The 13073-nt window shown below is 49.7% G+C and overlaps 1 protein-coding gene across 3 annotated transcripts; it reads left to right on the top strand.

The window, feature by feature from the left end:
* The first annotated feature begins 254 nt into the window (after positions 1-254).
* Positions 255-9388, top strand: Arrdc1 (arrestin domain containing 1). Of its 3 annotated transcripts, none has more exons than XM_021193543.1 (8): positions 255-507; positions 6890-7000; positions 7573-7623; positions 7703-7857; positions 8012-8194; positions 8293-8466; positions 8544-8982; positions 9062-9388. In XM_021193543.1, exons 1-8 carry the CDS (start codon positions 390-392, stop codon positions 9130-9132), a joined length of 1302 nt encoding a protein of 433 aa, XP_021049202.1. In that variant the 5' UTR covers positions 255-389; the 3' UTR covers positions 9133-9388. The 3 variants fall into 3 exon arrangements, with proteins under 3 accessions (XP_021049202.1, XP_021049201.1, XP_029392273.1); XM_021193542.1 differs by having other exon boundaries at positions 8290-8466; XM_029536413.1 differs by lacking the exon at positions 6890-7000 and having other exon boundaries at positions 344-507; positions 8290-8466.
* Positions 9389-13073: the final 3685 nt, after the last annotated feature.

Here is a 13073-nt window from a genome sequence, read left to right as displayed (position 1 = left end):
AAAGCGTAGGGGCCGCACACTCCATAGCCCACCCCGCTGGTCGGTGCGACCCTTCAGATTTGGGCAGGAGCAGGACTGGCCTGTGGTGAACAGGTGCCTGTGTTCGTGCTCAGGGAGGCAGACCTAGGAAAATGGGCGGGTCCTTGTGGAGGCGTGTCCTCGTCCGTGGCCGTGCCCTCTGGTCGAAGACCAGCCCTGGAGAAGGCCGGCCTTGGATCAGAAAGGGGCGGGTCTTTGGGATGAGGGTGGGTCTTGGGGGGCACAAGCTAGTATTCCGGTCCAGGCGGGTCCTGCGGCCTGGGCGTGTCCTCTGTCGGGGAGGGGAAGAGGGGCGGGCCTCGAAGCCACTGCCCTAGCCGGCGTCAGACCGCGGCGCGGGAGACCGCGGTATGGGGAGGGTGCAGCTCTTCGAGATCCGCCTGAGTCAGGGCCGCGTCGTCTACAGTCCTGGGGAGCCGCTGGCTGGGGCCGTGCACTTGCGCCTGGGAGCGCCACTGCCCTTCCGAGGTGGGCGCGGGGTCCCCTCCGGGAAGTGGGTAGACGCGTTCTTACCTGCGGTGGGGCGGGGCTCTCGGAAACCGTGCGGTCAGTGGGCTCTGCGACTGGCTTCTTAGTCTCCAGGAAGCCCCGGGTTACGACGGAACCGCGGGCGCCAAGAACAGGCAGTTCTGGGAGGCCCACGGAGGGCAGGGCGGGGCGGGCAGCTCGGTGGCCCAGTTCTTCCGCATCTGTCCCGTCCTGTGCTCTCCGCCTAAGAGGCCAGAGTCTGTGCGAGGGCCTAAGTGCTTGTTCACTATGCCCAGGCAACCCTGGCAGTAGGAGCATGCGGGCCTTCAGTCTTCCCTTGTTCAGCTGTCCAAGGTCCGCTGCACTGTGCACCTGCTGGGCCCCCACCTGGAACCTAATGTGCTCTAGGTCCTCTCATTTCCTTGTCTCCAGACTCGTATGCAGGACCTTCTTCAAAGACAGTTCTGGTACAAGTGTGCAGGTTCCCACCAGGACCCACAGGATATCTTTTGCTTTCAGCTTAAAGATTGTAATTGCTGGCAAGAGGCCCTGTTCCACCTGGCAATCCCCTCGTGCTCCTTTCCTAAGGCCTTGTGGGAGCTGAGCTGAGTCCTCTGCTGATGCATAGATCTGAGACTGTGGGGCTGGGGATCAGGTTGCTGCTTTGCTATTGACAGGGCACTCTCAGGTGCAGCCTCCTTGGTGCTGGATCCACGAATAGGGGGCCCTGTGTGGGATCTGATGACTGAGTTCTCTGGGATCAGGTGGGCACTGTTGTGGCCTCTACCTGGCACTGATTGCAAGATTATATGGGTGTCCTTACTTGGTGTTCCTTTATTTCTGTCTTCTGTGAGAACTGCTTGGCTGCATGGCCAAACCACAGTTGTCCACACACACTAATGGTGTCTGCTGAGGACGGAGAGCTATCCTCGTCAGCCATTCTAGGCCCCAGATGAACAGTTGCCCAGGTTGAGAAGGAATCTGGATTGTAGGTGCCTGTCAAGCCCTGTTCTTGTTGAGGCTTCTGGTCACGATCACATTACCTATCTTTATTTAGAGTATGTGGTCTGGGGAAGAGCTGATGTTGCTTTTGTAGAGGCATACAGCATGATAGGTCAGCTCCTCCTGGATCTAAGAAAGGTACAAGAAGAGTAAAGAAAACCCCACATTGGCTGAGGGGAACATGGTACAGGTCACAGGCTTGTGGGCTTGGGTGATACAATAGAGAGAGGTCCTATTTAGAATTAGCCATGTCAGTTCTTCTGACAAGACATGGTGTGAACAGGCTAGGCTATTTCCAAATACAGTGTAAGGACGACCTAGCTTCTGGCTTCCTTGTAGCAGATAGAGAGTAAATGGACAGCTGACCTTATAGAGGCCAAGAGAGCCCCCGATGATGGTCCCAATTGCAGAAGTGCCCAGGACCATGATATTGCTGGCAGTTGAGATTGTGTGTGTAGAGGCCACTCTGGACATTTTCTCAGTCCTGCTTGGGATGGAGATAATCATGGTTCTTATATTTTCCTTCATTCAAAGGATTCTTGCTGAACTTCTGCTAGACCCAGTAGAAGAGCCCCTCATCCCCACCTCTTCATTGTCAATGAGTACTACCTTGGGATTTTCAGTTTTGGTCATTGGGTACTTGTCTAAGGACTGACAATGGTTCAGTCCCATCTGAGAGGATACTAGCTGCCTCAGAGGTGCTATGGAATGCAGCTGCCCCAGGATAGCAGTAGGGCCTACTGTATTTTCCTTATGGCTCTCCATACCCCAATTCTGGATAGATGCTTTCTGCTTGCTTTTCTTCTTCTAACTCTTGGTGCTGGGAATTTAATTTAGAGCTTGTTCAATAAGTGTACTATTGATCTAAACTCCCAGCCCTCTTATTTCTTTTCTTTGTTTGTTTTTTGTTTGTTTGTTTGTTTTTTCAGACAGTGTTTCTCTGTGTAGCCCTGGCTGTCCTAGAACTCACTCTGTAGACCAGGCTGGCCTTGAACTCAGAAATCTGCCTACCTCTGCCTCTCAAGTGCTGGGATTAAAGGTGTGTGCCACCACTGCCTAGCCTTTTCTTGTTTTTTTTAAGTTTATTTTATTACTGTTGTTGTTCTTCTTCTTTAGACACAGCATCTTTCTATGCTACCCAGACTGACCTCAAACTTGCAGTCCTGACACAGGCTTCTGAATGTTGATGCATGGATGCACCTCCACTCCTAGGTCTCCTTATTTCATGTATGTGAGTACACTGTAGCTGTCTTCAGACACACCAGAAGAAGGCATCAGATCCCATTACAGATGGTTGTGAGCCACCATGTGGCTGCTGGGAATTGAATTTAGGACCTCTGGAAGAGCACTCAATGTTCTTAACCACCGAGCCACCTCTCCAGCCCAATTTTTCTTTTTTCTTTTTTATATGTTAGACTTCTCCATTTTATTTATGGGTGTATATGTTTTGTCTGCTTTTGTGTCTGTACACTACTTGCTTATGTGCCCTAGAGTACAGAAGAGAGCATCAAACACTCTTGACCTGGAGTTAAAGGTCGTCTGGGTTCTGGGAATGGAATTTGGGTTTTCTGCAAGAGGAACAAGTGCACTTAACTCCTAAGCTCTCAGGGCTGGGAAGATGGCTCAGTGGTTAAGAGCACTATCTACCCTTCCAGAGTTCCTGAGTTCAATTCCCAGCAACCACATGGTGGCTCACAACCATTTGTAATGGATCTGATGCCCTCTTCTGGTATCTGAAGACAGCTACAGTATACTCATGTACATACAATAAATAATCTTTAAAAACAAAACCAAAAATACTCCTAAGCTCTTTCCAGTTTGGCTCTGTTTTTCATAGATCAGCTGTGTTTTCACAGGACCCCAATGGTAGCAACCCTTGTTGGTCTGTGGTACAATTGGAAGCAAAACAAGCACAGATTGAATGGCAAAGTATGTTAGCTGGTGGGGATGGTCAGGTTCAAGATCTTTGGAACCAGAAGAGAATGGAAATATCTTCATTATCATGGTGCATGGTAAGGAACTGCTGGAAGGTAGAACCACCCATGAGGGAAGAAAACCAGACATCTCTGTGGAACAAAACACACACCATGATTTTCTTTAGATGGCTAGAGCTGGGCATGGTGGTGCACGCCTTTAATCCCAGCACTCGGGAGGCAGGTGGATTTCTGAGTTTGAGGCCAACTTGGTCTACAAAGTGAGTTCCAGGACAGCCAGAACTATACAAAGAAACCCTGTCTCAAAAAACAAAACAAAACAAAACAAGAAAGAAAAAAAAAGGAAAAGATAAGCAGCCTCCAGTCTCCAGTGGTAGATACCTGCTTAGTTTGGTGGTCCCTAGTCAATTCGGTGAGTGGTGACTGCCTTTTATTATAGTTAGGAACACTGTTAGGAAATGTTTTTTATACTTGGATGGCACCTTTAGTTATAGATTGTTCTGTAGGCTGCCACTTGATGCTCTGTAGTGGAGGATTTGGTAGAATACACTTACCCTGGTTTCCTGGCTATGCTGCAGGGTATGAGCCTGAGAGGGCCATGGTTGCTTCCCAGATACGTCTGCATGAGAGTGGAGGGGTAGGATGATAGAGATAGTACTGAAAAGCAGCATAACATTATTTAAAAAGAGCCATGTCTAGTGGCTAGCAGCAGCAGCAGCGAGACCACCTACTATGCCCAGAACTCCCTCACTTCCCACGACTTATGTAGCTTATGTAGTAGTGCATCGTTTTTTCCTGCTCCAGTGATTTGAGAAGGTACATACTTGGCTGCTGGCATTGTCCTTGGCCAGTGAACATGGTTCTTGGAGGAATTTTCTGGAGACATTTTTACACCTGGATTGTGCCGCTACTGAGGCAAAGGAGAAGCCCCAAATGTTTTCTTGGGGGGAGCAGAAGACATCGTGTTTGCAAGCCCTTTTCCACAGTCATTTTTCACTAGAGAGTAAGTGACGCAGAATGTGTTCAGCTCAGGGGCTGGAGGATGGCCACACTGGCAGGGTGTTCCTAAGAGCCGTGTAGTATGGAAAATGCCTGGCATTGGGAAGATCAGAGGTCGACCCCCCCTACTCCCCTACTCCCAGTTTGGATGCGGCTTGTTTTCCTGGAATCTGGTGGTCTCATACTTCTTTGCCTGAACTGTAGAAGGTCCAGACTGGGTGCTCGATGGTTGTTCTAAGCAGTGCTGTGAGAGACTCCCGATGAAGCAGTGTAGGACTGGAGACCTGATGGGTGTCCTGGCATGTACAGGTGCAAACACAAGAAGTTGGCCCTGTGTCACTGTATGGCTTCTCCATCTCCCTCCCCAACACCGACTAAAGTACTTAGCGGTTGTCATTCTGACTAGTAAACATGTAAGTTACCTGGGTTTCCCCTGATTTCTAGTGTGGCTGGGTATTGGTTCTAGTTATCTATTGCTACAAAAGGTCATTCAAATAACAAGCCGCCCCTAAGCTAAACAACTAAAGCAACCAGTTTGCTATTGCTCCTACATTGAGAATGAAGAATTTCATTCACTGTAGGTACCCTCATAGCACTATGGCAGCCATCTGGCCTAAACTGAGACTTCCAGACTTTTTTTGGGGGGGTGGGGGGGTTCGAGACAGGGTTTCTCTGTATAGCCCAGGCTGTCTTGGAACTCACTCTGTATACCAGGCTAGCCTTGAACTCAGAAATCCGCCTGCCTCCTCTGCCTCCTGAGTGCTGGGATTAAAGGCGTGGGCCACCACGCCCCCGGCTCCAGACTTTTTTGTATCTAATGTTGGGCTAATCACCCCTATGGAGATGTTCCCTTTGTGAAGCATCTTGAGTCCTCTAGCAGATCTTTGAACCTCTGCTTACCCTGTCATCTCAAGAGCTATTTCCTGGCCTATAGGTGCCACTAGTGTTCAGATTCCGGGGTGAGACAACTTGATGGTGTGTCTTCAGAGGTCACGGCAGGCCTGTGTGTATTTCAAACCAGGTTGGAGCTTAGAGTTGGGAGGCTGGGCTGACATGGAGGGTGACAGACAGACATTGGCACTTCCTAGGACAGAGAGTAGCACAGCAGGAATGCAGGACAGTTTCAAGAGGAGGAATAGGTGCTGGCAACCATCAGGTGAGCATTCCCTCTAGGCTCCGCCCATCAGTTACCTAGCAACAGCCAGGTTTCTCTGACCCCTTTCTCCCTCTTCCACCTGTTTCCAGCTGGTCGGTCGGTCTCTCTCTCTCTCTCTCTCTCTCTCTCTCTCTCTCTCTCTCTCTCTCTCCCACTTCTCTGCCTCTACTCCCTTCTCAATCCCTATTCTATACTAGAGCCATCCCGTGGCTGGTGGGCCCGCTGAGGCACCTTCTCTAACGGGCACCATACCTACCGCGCTTTACAGAACCTATCAGAGTGCACCGTGGAGAGCTGTGTGGATTGAGGATGAGCCAAAGATTTAGAGGATAAAGTTTGTGGGGTGACCAACAGGATGCCTGGACCATGATACAGGGAGGCTATACTATATGTGAGGCAGGTGCAATCAATTTCTAGGTGGTTGGATTTCTTTGTTCTTCCTGCTTGGTGGCTTTGTCACAAAGATGAAAAGAGTTTGAATAATCTTCGCCTCCCGTGACCCTGTCAAATAAATCTGGGGAAAGGGCTGAAACCCTGACCCAACTCTACAGGGAGAAGGGTGTTACTTCAGGGACCCCTCTTGGCTCCCACCTACATCCTGCCTGAGCTGCCTCTCCTGGGCCTAGTTTTAGCTGCACTCCCTCACTCAGCTGCAGCTACCTGCGCGCGCAGTAGGGCCAGGATGTATTTGTTAACAGGAATGTGAGCCCCTGTCTCTAGTGGTTCCTGCTCTGGGATACTCCCACAGATGGGGGAGGACCAACTACCTCATGGTGTAGAAACTCGGCCTCCTAGGTACTACTGTTCAGGAAGGAAATCAGGATTTGCCTTCCAGGGCTAGATTGTTGACTCACTCAGACAGGTCTGACTGCATTCCTGCAGGGAGAGGGCCTGCGATAGCTTTCAAGAGACTGAGGGGGCATCTCCAGACCAAACTAATTTGCATCATGAAGAAAGGGTGACTGGGTTTTTATAGGTCTGGCTGGAGGTTGATATAACCAATTTGAGGGTAGCTCAGGGGTTATCTAGAAGAATACAGGCTTCCCACCGTCTCTGCGGGGAGGATGAAACACTCCCCATCAGTTTCCTTGCCAGCCTGGTTCCCTGGGAGAACACCAAGCCTGGGGATGGCCAGGAGGTATTCGTGGGAAGATAACCTGGCTGCTAGGCCTTCCGCCATCGAGGCTGCTTGACCCATGGGCACTTTCAGACCTACATGAGATCCTGTGCTAGGACAGGGAGGAGCCGTGCCACCAGCTGGCATAAGCTTATGGCACCCTTCCCCTTACAGCTATCCGGGTGACCTGCATGGGTTCCTGTGGGGTCTCCACCAAGGCCAACGATGGGGCATGGGTGGTGGAGGAGAGCTACTTCAACAGCTCCCTGTCACTGGCTGACAAGGGTGAGTGTGGGAGCCAGCAGCGATCACAGGGGCAGCCCTTGACTGGAGGGGGTCAGCCTGTCCCTCCCCCCCCCCCTGCAACTGTCTCTTGGATTCCCACTTTCTGGGTCTGGGTCTGGGTGGACTCTGACACTTAGTATGACTGTCATCCCTGTCCTCTACTCTCAACCGTCCCCCTGGTTTTTATTTTATTTTAAAATTCGTATTTATTCATTTTTGAGACAAGGTTTCATGCAGCCCAGGCTGGCCTTGAACTTGTTATTTAACAGAGGATGCCCTTAAACTTCTGAGTTCCTCCTTCTACCTACCAGGGGTGTGCTACCATATGTGGTTTGCATAGTCCTTGGAATTGAACTAAATCTTGTGTGTGTGCTAAGCAAACACTCTACTAACTACATTTCCAGCCCCACACTCTCGTTTAAAACAAGCTTTGTACGTAGCCTGTAGCTCCTGCTATAGTCATGTTGCCACAGTGCTGGAGACAGGTAGTGTGCACTGTTTACTTCTGGTCTGGCATTGTGGCCACTATGGATTTCCTCTGGTTTGCTCCCACCTCCTTCTTGTCTCTGTAGGAAGTCTGCCGCCTGGAGAGCACAACTTCCCTTTTCAGTTCCTGCTTCCTGGTGAGTGGAAAGCTTGTGGGGACAGCAGCCTTGAAATGGTAAGACCCACGGTGCCAGCCAATCCCTATTATCTCTGTAGCCACAGCACCCACGTCTTTTGAGGGACCCTTTGGGAAGATTGTACACCAGGTGAGGGCGTCCATCGACACTCCACGTTTTTCCAAGGATCACAAATGTAGCCTCGTGTTCTACATCCTGAGCCCCTTGAACCTAAACAGCATCCCAGATATTGAGGTAAGGATGGGACAGAGGCTGCTTCCTTGGTTGTCTTCAACCTTCTTGGACCAGGCAGCCAGGCCCTGTCTTAAGCTGGTTGCTGGTGTCTAGAGCGGCGGCCTGCGTCTTGTCTGTACTCATTTGATAAACTCTTTCCTCTTTTCTCTTCAAGCAACCCAATGTGGCCTCCACTACCAAGAAGTTCTCCTATAAGCTGGTGAAGACTGGCAATGTGGTTCTCACAGCTAGCACTGACCTTCGTGGCTATGTGGTGGGACAGGTGCTACGGCTGCAGGCTGACATTGAGAACCAGTCAGGCAAGGACACCAGCCCTGTGGTGGCCAGCTTGCTACAGGTCAGAGCCATCTGGCTTCCTGAGCCTGTCCCTTTCCCATGGAACAGAGGGGTGGGTGCTGGCCTGCCCAAGCTCACAGTCAAGTCTTTCCTCAGAAGGTATCCTATAAGGCCAAGCGCTGGATCTATGATGTGCGGACCATTGCGGAGGTGGAGGGTACAGGCGTCAAGGCCTGGAGGCGTGCTCAGTGGCAAGAACAGATCCTGGTGCCTGCCCTGCCCCAGTCAGCCCTGCCTGGCTGCAGCCTTATCCATATCGACTATTACCTTCAGGTTTGGTGTTGCCCAGGGCTGGGTGGCCTGAGGCTAGGTGGCCTTGGCCTGATTCCTCAATACCTACATTTTTCCAGGTCTCTATGAAGGCACCCGAAGCCACCGTGACTCTCCCACTATTTGTTGGCAATATTGCTGTGAACCAAACTCCACTGAGTCCCTGTCCAGGCCCAGAGCCTTCTCCTGGGACCCTGTCCCTAGTGGTGCCCTCTGCACCACCCCAGGAAGAGGCTGAGGCAGTGGCCAGTGGCCCTCACTTCTCAGACCCAGTTTCTCTCTCCACCAAGAGCCACTCTCAGCAGCAGCCACTGTCTGCTCCGTTGGGTTCTGTGTCTGTGACCACCACTGAGCCCTGGGTTCAGGTTGGAAGCCCTGCTAGACATTCTCTGCACCCTCCCTTGTGCATCTCTATCGGTGCCACTGTCCCCTACTTTGTAGAAGGCTCTGCGGGCCCCGTACCCACCAGTAGCGCCTTGATCCTCCCTCCAGAGTACAGTTCATGGGGCTACCCATATGGTGAGTGGAAATGACAGGGGCTGGGATGAGAAAATGAGGATGCCCCGAGCCCCTTGTAGATCCTTCTTTCTCCCCACAGAGGCTCCACCGTCCTATGAGCAGAGCTGTGGTGCTGCTGGTACAGACCTTGACTTGATCCCAGGAAGCTGACCCTGGTTTGCTAACCCATGCCACCTTGTTCGGTGGTTCTGGCCTTTGCCTTGGCGTGGGATGCCCAGGGCCTCGTGCCTTTGCTCTCTCTACCTGGCTCAGCTACTCAGGACCTGCAGCTGTCGGGATGACCCCTTGTGGATCAGCCACTCCTGGCTCCTCTGGAATTAATCAGTCCTCTTCTTAAGAGGTCGGGGTAGGGCGGCAGAGATCTGGGCCTGGAGAGACTGTATAAATAAAGCGCTTTATTTGTAGAGCTGGGCAAGTGGCTGGCATTCTCACCCTACAGTCCAGCCTCAAGGTGGCCCACTGTACAAGCCCCACCCTGAAGACTGAACCCCTGCAAGCTCCTCATTTGACACCCCCCCCAAAGGGCTCCTCTTCCTCAGAGTTCTTCCCCTTACCACATCTGGTAGGATGCATCCTTGGGCTTTCCCCCTGGCCTTGCCCAATCCTACTTCAAACTCTACTTCAAGCCTGTTCCTCACTTCACTGGTGCACCGCCTCTGGGCTCCTCTACATTCCCTGAGAATACAACCTGGATAGTACTGCGCTGCCTACTCCTGCCCTCTTTGTAAAGAATGCTTAAGGATGTTCTCAGCATTCTTTGGAACCCACATAGTAGAACCTTCTACTCTTGGGCATGAGGGCACTGTCCAGCTCTGGACATTGTGCCTCTCCTTATTTACCATTGTACATACAAGACCTTGGAACCATGAGCTCCAGAATAAGAATGAAAGACTATGGGCGTGGTGGCACGTGCCTTTAATCCCAGCACTTGGGAGGCAGGGAAATTTCTAAGTTCGAGGCCAGCCTGGCCTACAGAGTGAGTTCCAGGACAACCAGGGCTACACAGAGAAACCCTGTCTCAAAAAAACAAAAACAAAAACAAAAACAAAACAAAACAAAACAAAACAGAAACACCTGGGCTGGAGAGATGGCTCAGCAGTTAAGAGCACTGACTGCTCTTCCAGAGGTCCTGAGTTCAAATCCTAGCAACCACACAGTGGCTTACAGCTATCTGTAATGGGATCCAATGCCCTCTTCTGGTGTGTCTGAAGACAGACACTGTACTCATATAAAATAAGTAAATATTTAAAAAAACAACAAAAAAACCCCAAAACACCTAAAACGAAAGAGAGAGCAAGTGTGAGAGAGCATGGAGTAGGATGCAGAGAAAAAGACATCAAGGGTAACGAATGAAGATGGACAGTATGTGGAAGGCTTTTCTGAGGCACAAAGGCTAGGAAAGGAGCTATGTAGATAGCTGAAACAAAGGTCTCAGGGAAGAGATACAGAGGGGGGGGGTTCTATTTGGGCTTGGGTTGCAGAAGACTGCTTGACCATTTCCCATGATCTCCAGAAAGGCTGTCAGTCCATCATACAAAGCTTAATAACAGTTCAGTTGTCCTAAAGAATCCTTGGACCCCAGTGGGGCTTTCCTCCTCTGTGTGTCTAAGAACCCAAAGTGGCCAACTTAGCAGAGCCATTTTTCAGTCTGTCTCCTTGTGATACTGAGTTTAGACTGGTTGTCAAAACTCAAGACTTCTTTAATTTTTTTTAAAGATTTATTTATTTCTTATGTATATGATACACTGTAGCTGTCTTCAGACACAACAGAAGAGTGGGTCAGATCTCATTACAGATGGTTGTGAGCCACCATGTGGTTGCTGAGATTTGAACTCAGGACCTTTGGAAGAGCAGTTGGTGTTCTTAACCACTGAGCCACCTCTTCAGCCCCAGGATGAGCACAAGTTCCAGTCAGACAAACCCTCCTATCCAGAGCATCCGGTTTGTATTCTCATTAAGGGGGTGGTGAGGGACTGGCCAGCTGGGACATTTCTCCCTGTTGGAAGAGCCCCCTCTTGTGGGGACAGATGTGCTATTCAGGAAATTACTTTTCTTCCTTTGGATCATCCTCCCAAAGGAAGGTGTACCCTCTCAAACCTGTAGACACATTTTTCCTAAACAGAACGTTCCCTATAAAGTTGGGACATGCCCCTTACTAGTATCCCTCCTTCCAACTGTGACATTCCTCCTAACTAGGGATGCTTTCCATCCAGGTCCTTCCTCATGTTAGAGCACTATCCTTTACCAGGTGTACCACACAAGCAGAGCAAAGTCCCTGTCCCTTGTCCCTTACTGAGGCATCCCCCAGGATGCAGCTTACAGTATCTGCTTTTTGGCAAAACCAAGGAAATAAAAATGCATCTGTGATTGGAGATTAAGACTTAAAGCCATAGCAAGGTACTGGTGGTGTACACCTTTAATCCCAGGTCTTGGAAGGCAGAGCCAGGTAGATATCTGAGTTCAAGGCCAGCCTGGTGGACAGAGTTCCAGGATAGCTGGAGCTGCACAGAGAAACCCTGTCTGAAACCAAAACACTATAAAGGTCTTGTGTTGGTTGCACAAGGCGGGCTTCTCTGACCAGCCTACCAGAAACCAATTTAGAACAGGAATATACAGTCATCTACAAGGAGTATGTTCTAAGACCCCCCTGTAGATGTCCAAAACTGCACATAGCATTGAATTCTGTATATATTTTGTTTTTATTTATAGGTATGATAAAAGTTCACAAATTCAACACAGGAAGAGTTTAGTGCCACTAATAACACAGTGTATTAAGTATGAGACTAATTGTAACAAAATTACACGAATGTGGTCTCACTTCCAAAGGATCTTTCTGTTTTGTTCTTATCCCTCTTTACTGGGACTGGAGATGCTACAATGACAAAGTGAAGTGATGGCAAAAGATGAACGGCATAGGCACTGGGACACCGGTTAATACTTGTTGGCTAATGTCAACCAGTCTGAATCATCAGTTGTTGCATGATGACTTCTAAGATTTGATATTTGTAGCAGATGATACAAGTGGGTAAGGATGCTCAATAGTAGAAGTAACCCCCCCCCATGCAGAACTTTTGGAGAAAAGAACATTGTCATTGAAAATCCTCTGTCTTTGTATCTTTAATTCATTGTAGTGTTGTAGTAGAACATAGTCTCTTAGACCGTACAGGTGAAAAATGTAATTTTATAAAATGTTTAGCTATGCTAGGTGTGTGTGGGGGGTATACCTGTATTCCTTCAGGAAACAGAGGCAGGAGGATCATTGGAAGTTTGAGGCCATCCATGCTATGTAGTGAGACCCTGCTTCAAGAGTAAAATAAGCTGTCCATAGTGGTGCTTGCCAGTAGGATTTGCTGAAGGAGGCAGAGGCAGGAGAAACACTCAAGTACAAGGGCAGCCTGGGCTACAAATGGGGGCTGTAAAGATGACTCTGTTAAGAGCACTGACTGCTCTTCCAGAGGACCAGATCCGATTCCCAGCACTGACATGGCAGCCCACAACTATCTGTAACTCCAGTTCCAGGAGACCTGACACCCTCATACAAACATAAATGTAGACAAACACCAATATACATAAAAATAAATTGTTAAAAATGAATAAAGCAAAACAAAAATCCTGAAATAAATAGAAATTTTAAATCAGCTCTAATGGTGAGAGCTGTAATCCCAGTTCCTAGAGAGGGTGAGATAGAAGGATAGCAGCAGGGCCAGCCTCACTCAAATCCTGTCGGAAAGAAAGAAAAAAAAAAGGAAAGGATTGAAGTTTTAGTTCAATGTGAGAATGCTAGCTGACCGGGCGGTGGTGGCGCACTCCTTTAATCCCAGCAGTTGGGAGGCAGAGGCGGATTTCTGCGTTCAAGGCCAGCCTGGCCCACAGAGTGAGTTCCAGGTCAGCAGCCAGGGCTGCACAGAGAAACCCTATCTCAAAAAAAACAAAACCGGGGCTGATGAGATGGCTCAGCGGGTAAGAGCACCGACTGCTCTTCCAAAGGTCCTGAGTTCAAATCCCAGCAACCATATGGTGGCTCACAACCATCTGTAACAAGATCTGATGCCCTCTTCTGGAGTGTCTGAAGTCAGCTACAGTGTACTTAC

This window comes from Mus pahari, chromosome 3, assembly GCF_900095145.1.
Source record: "Mus pahari chromosome 3, PAHARI_EIJ_v1.1, whole genome shotgun sequence".
NCBI lineage: Eukaryota > Metazoa > Chordata > Mammalia > Rodentia > Muridae > Mus > Mus pahari.
Note: the sequence above shows the minus strand (reverse complement) of the source record. Positions and strands in the feature narration are given on the sequence as shown.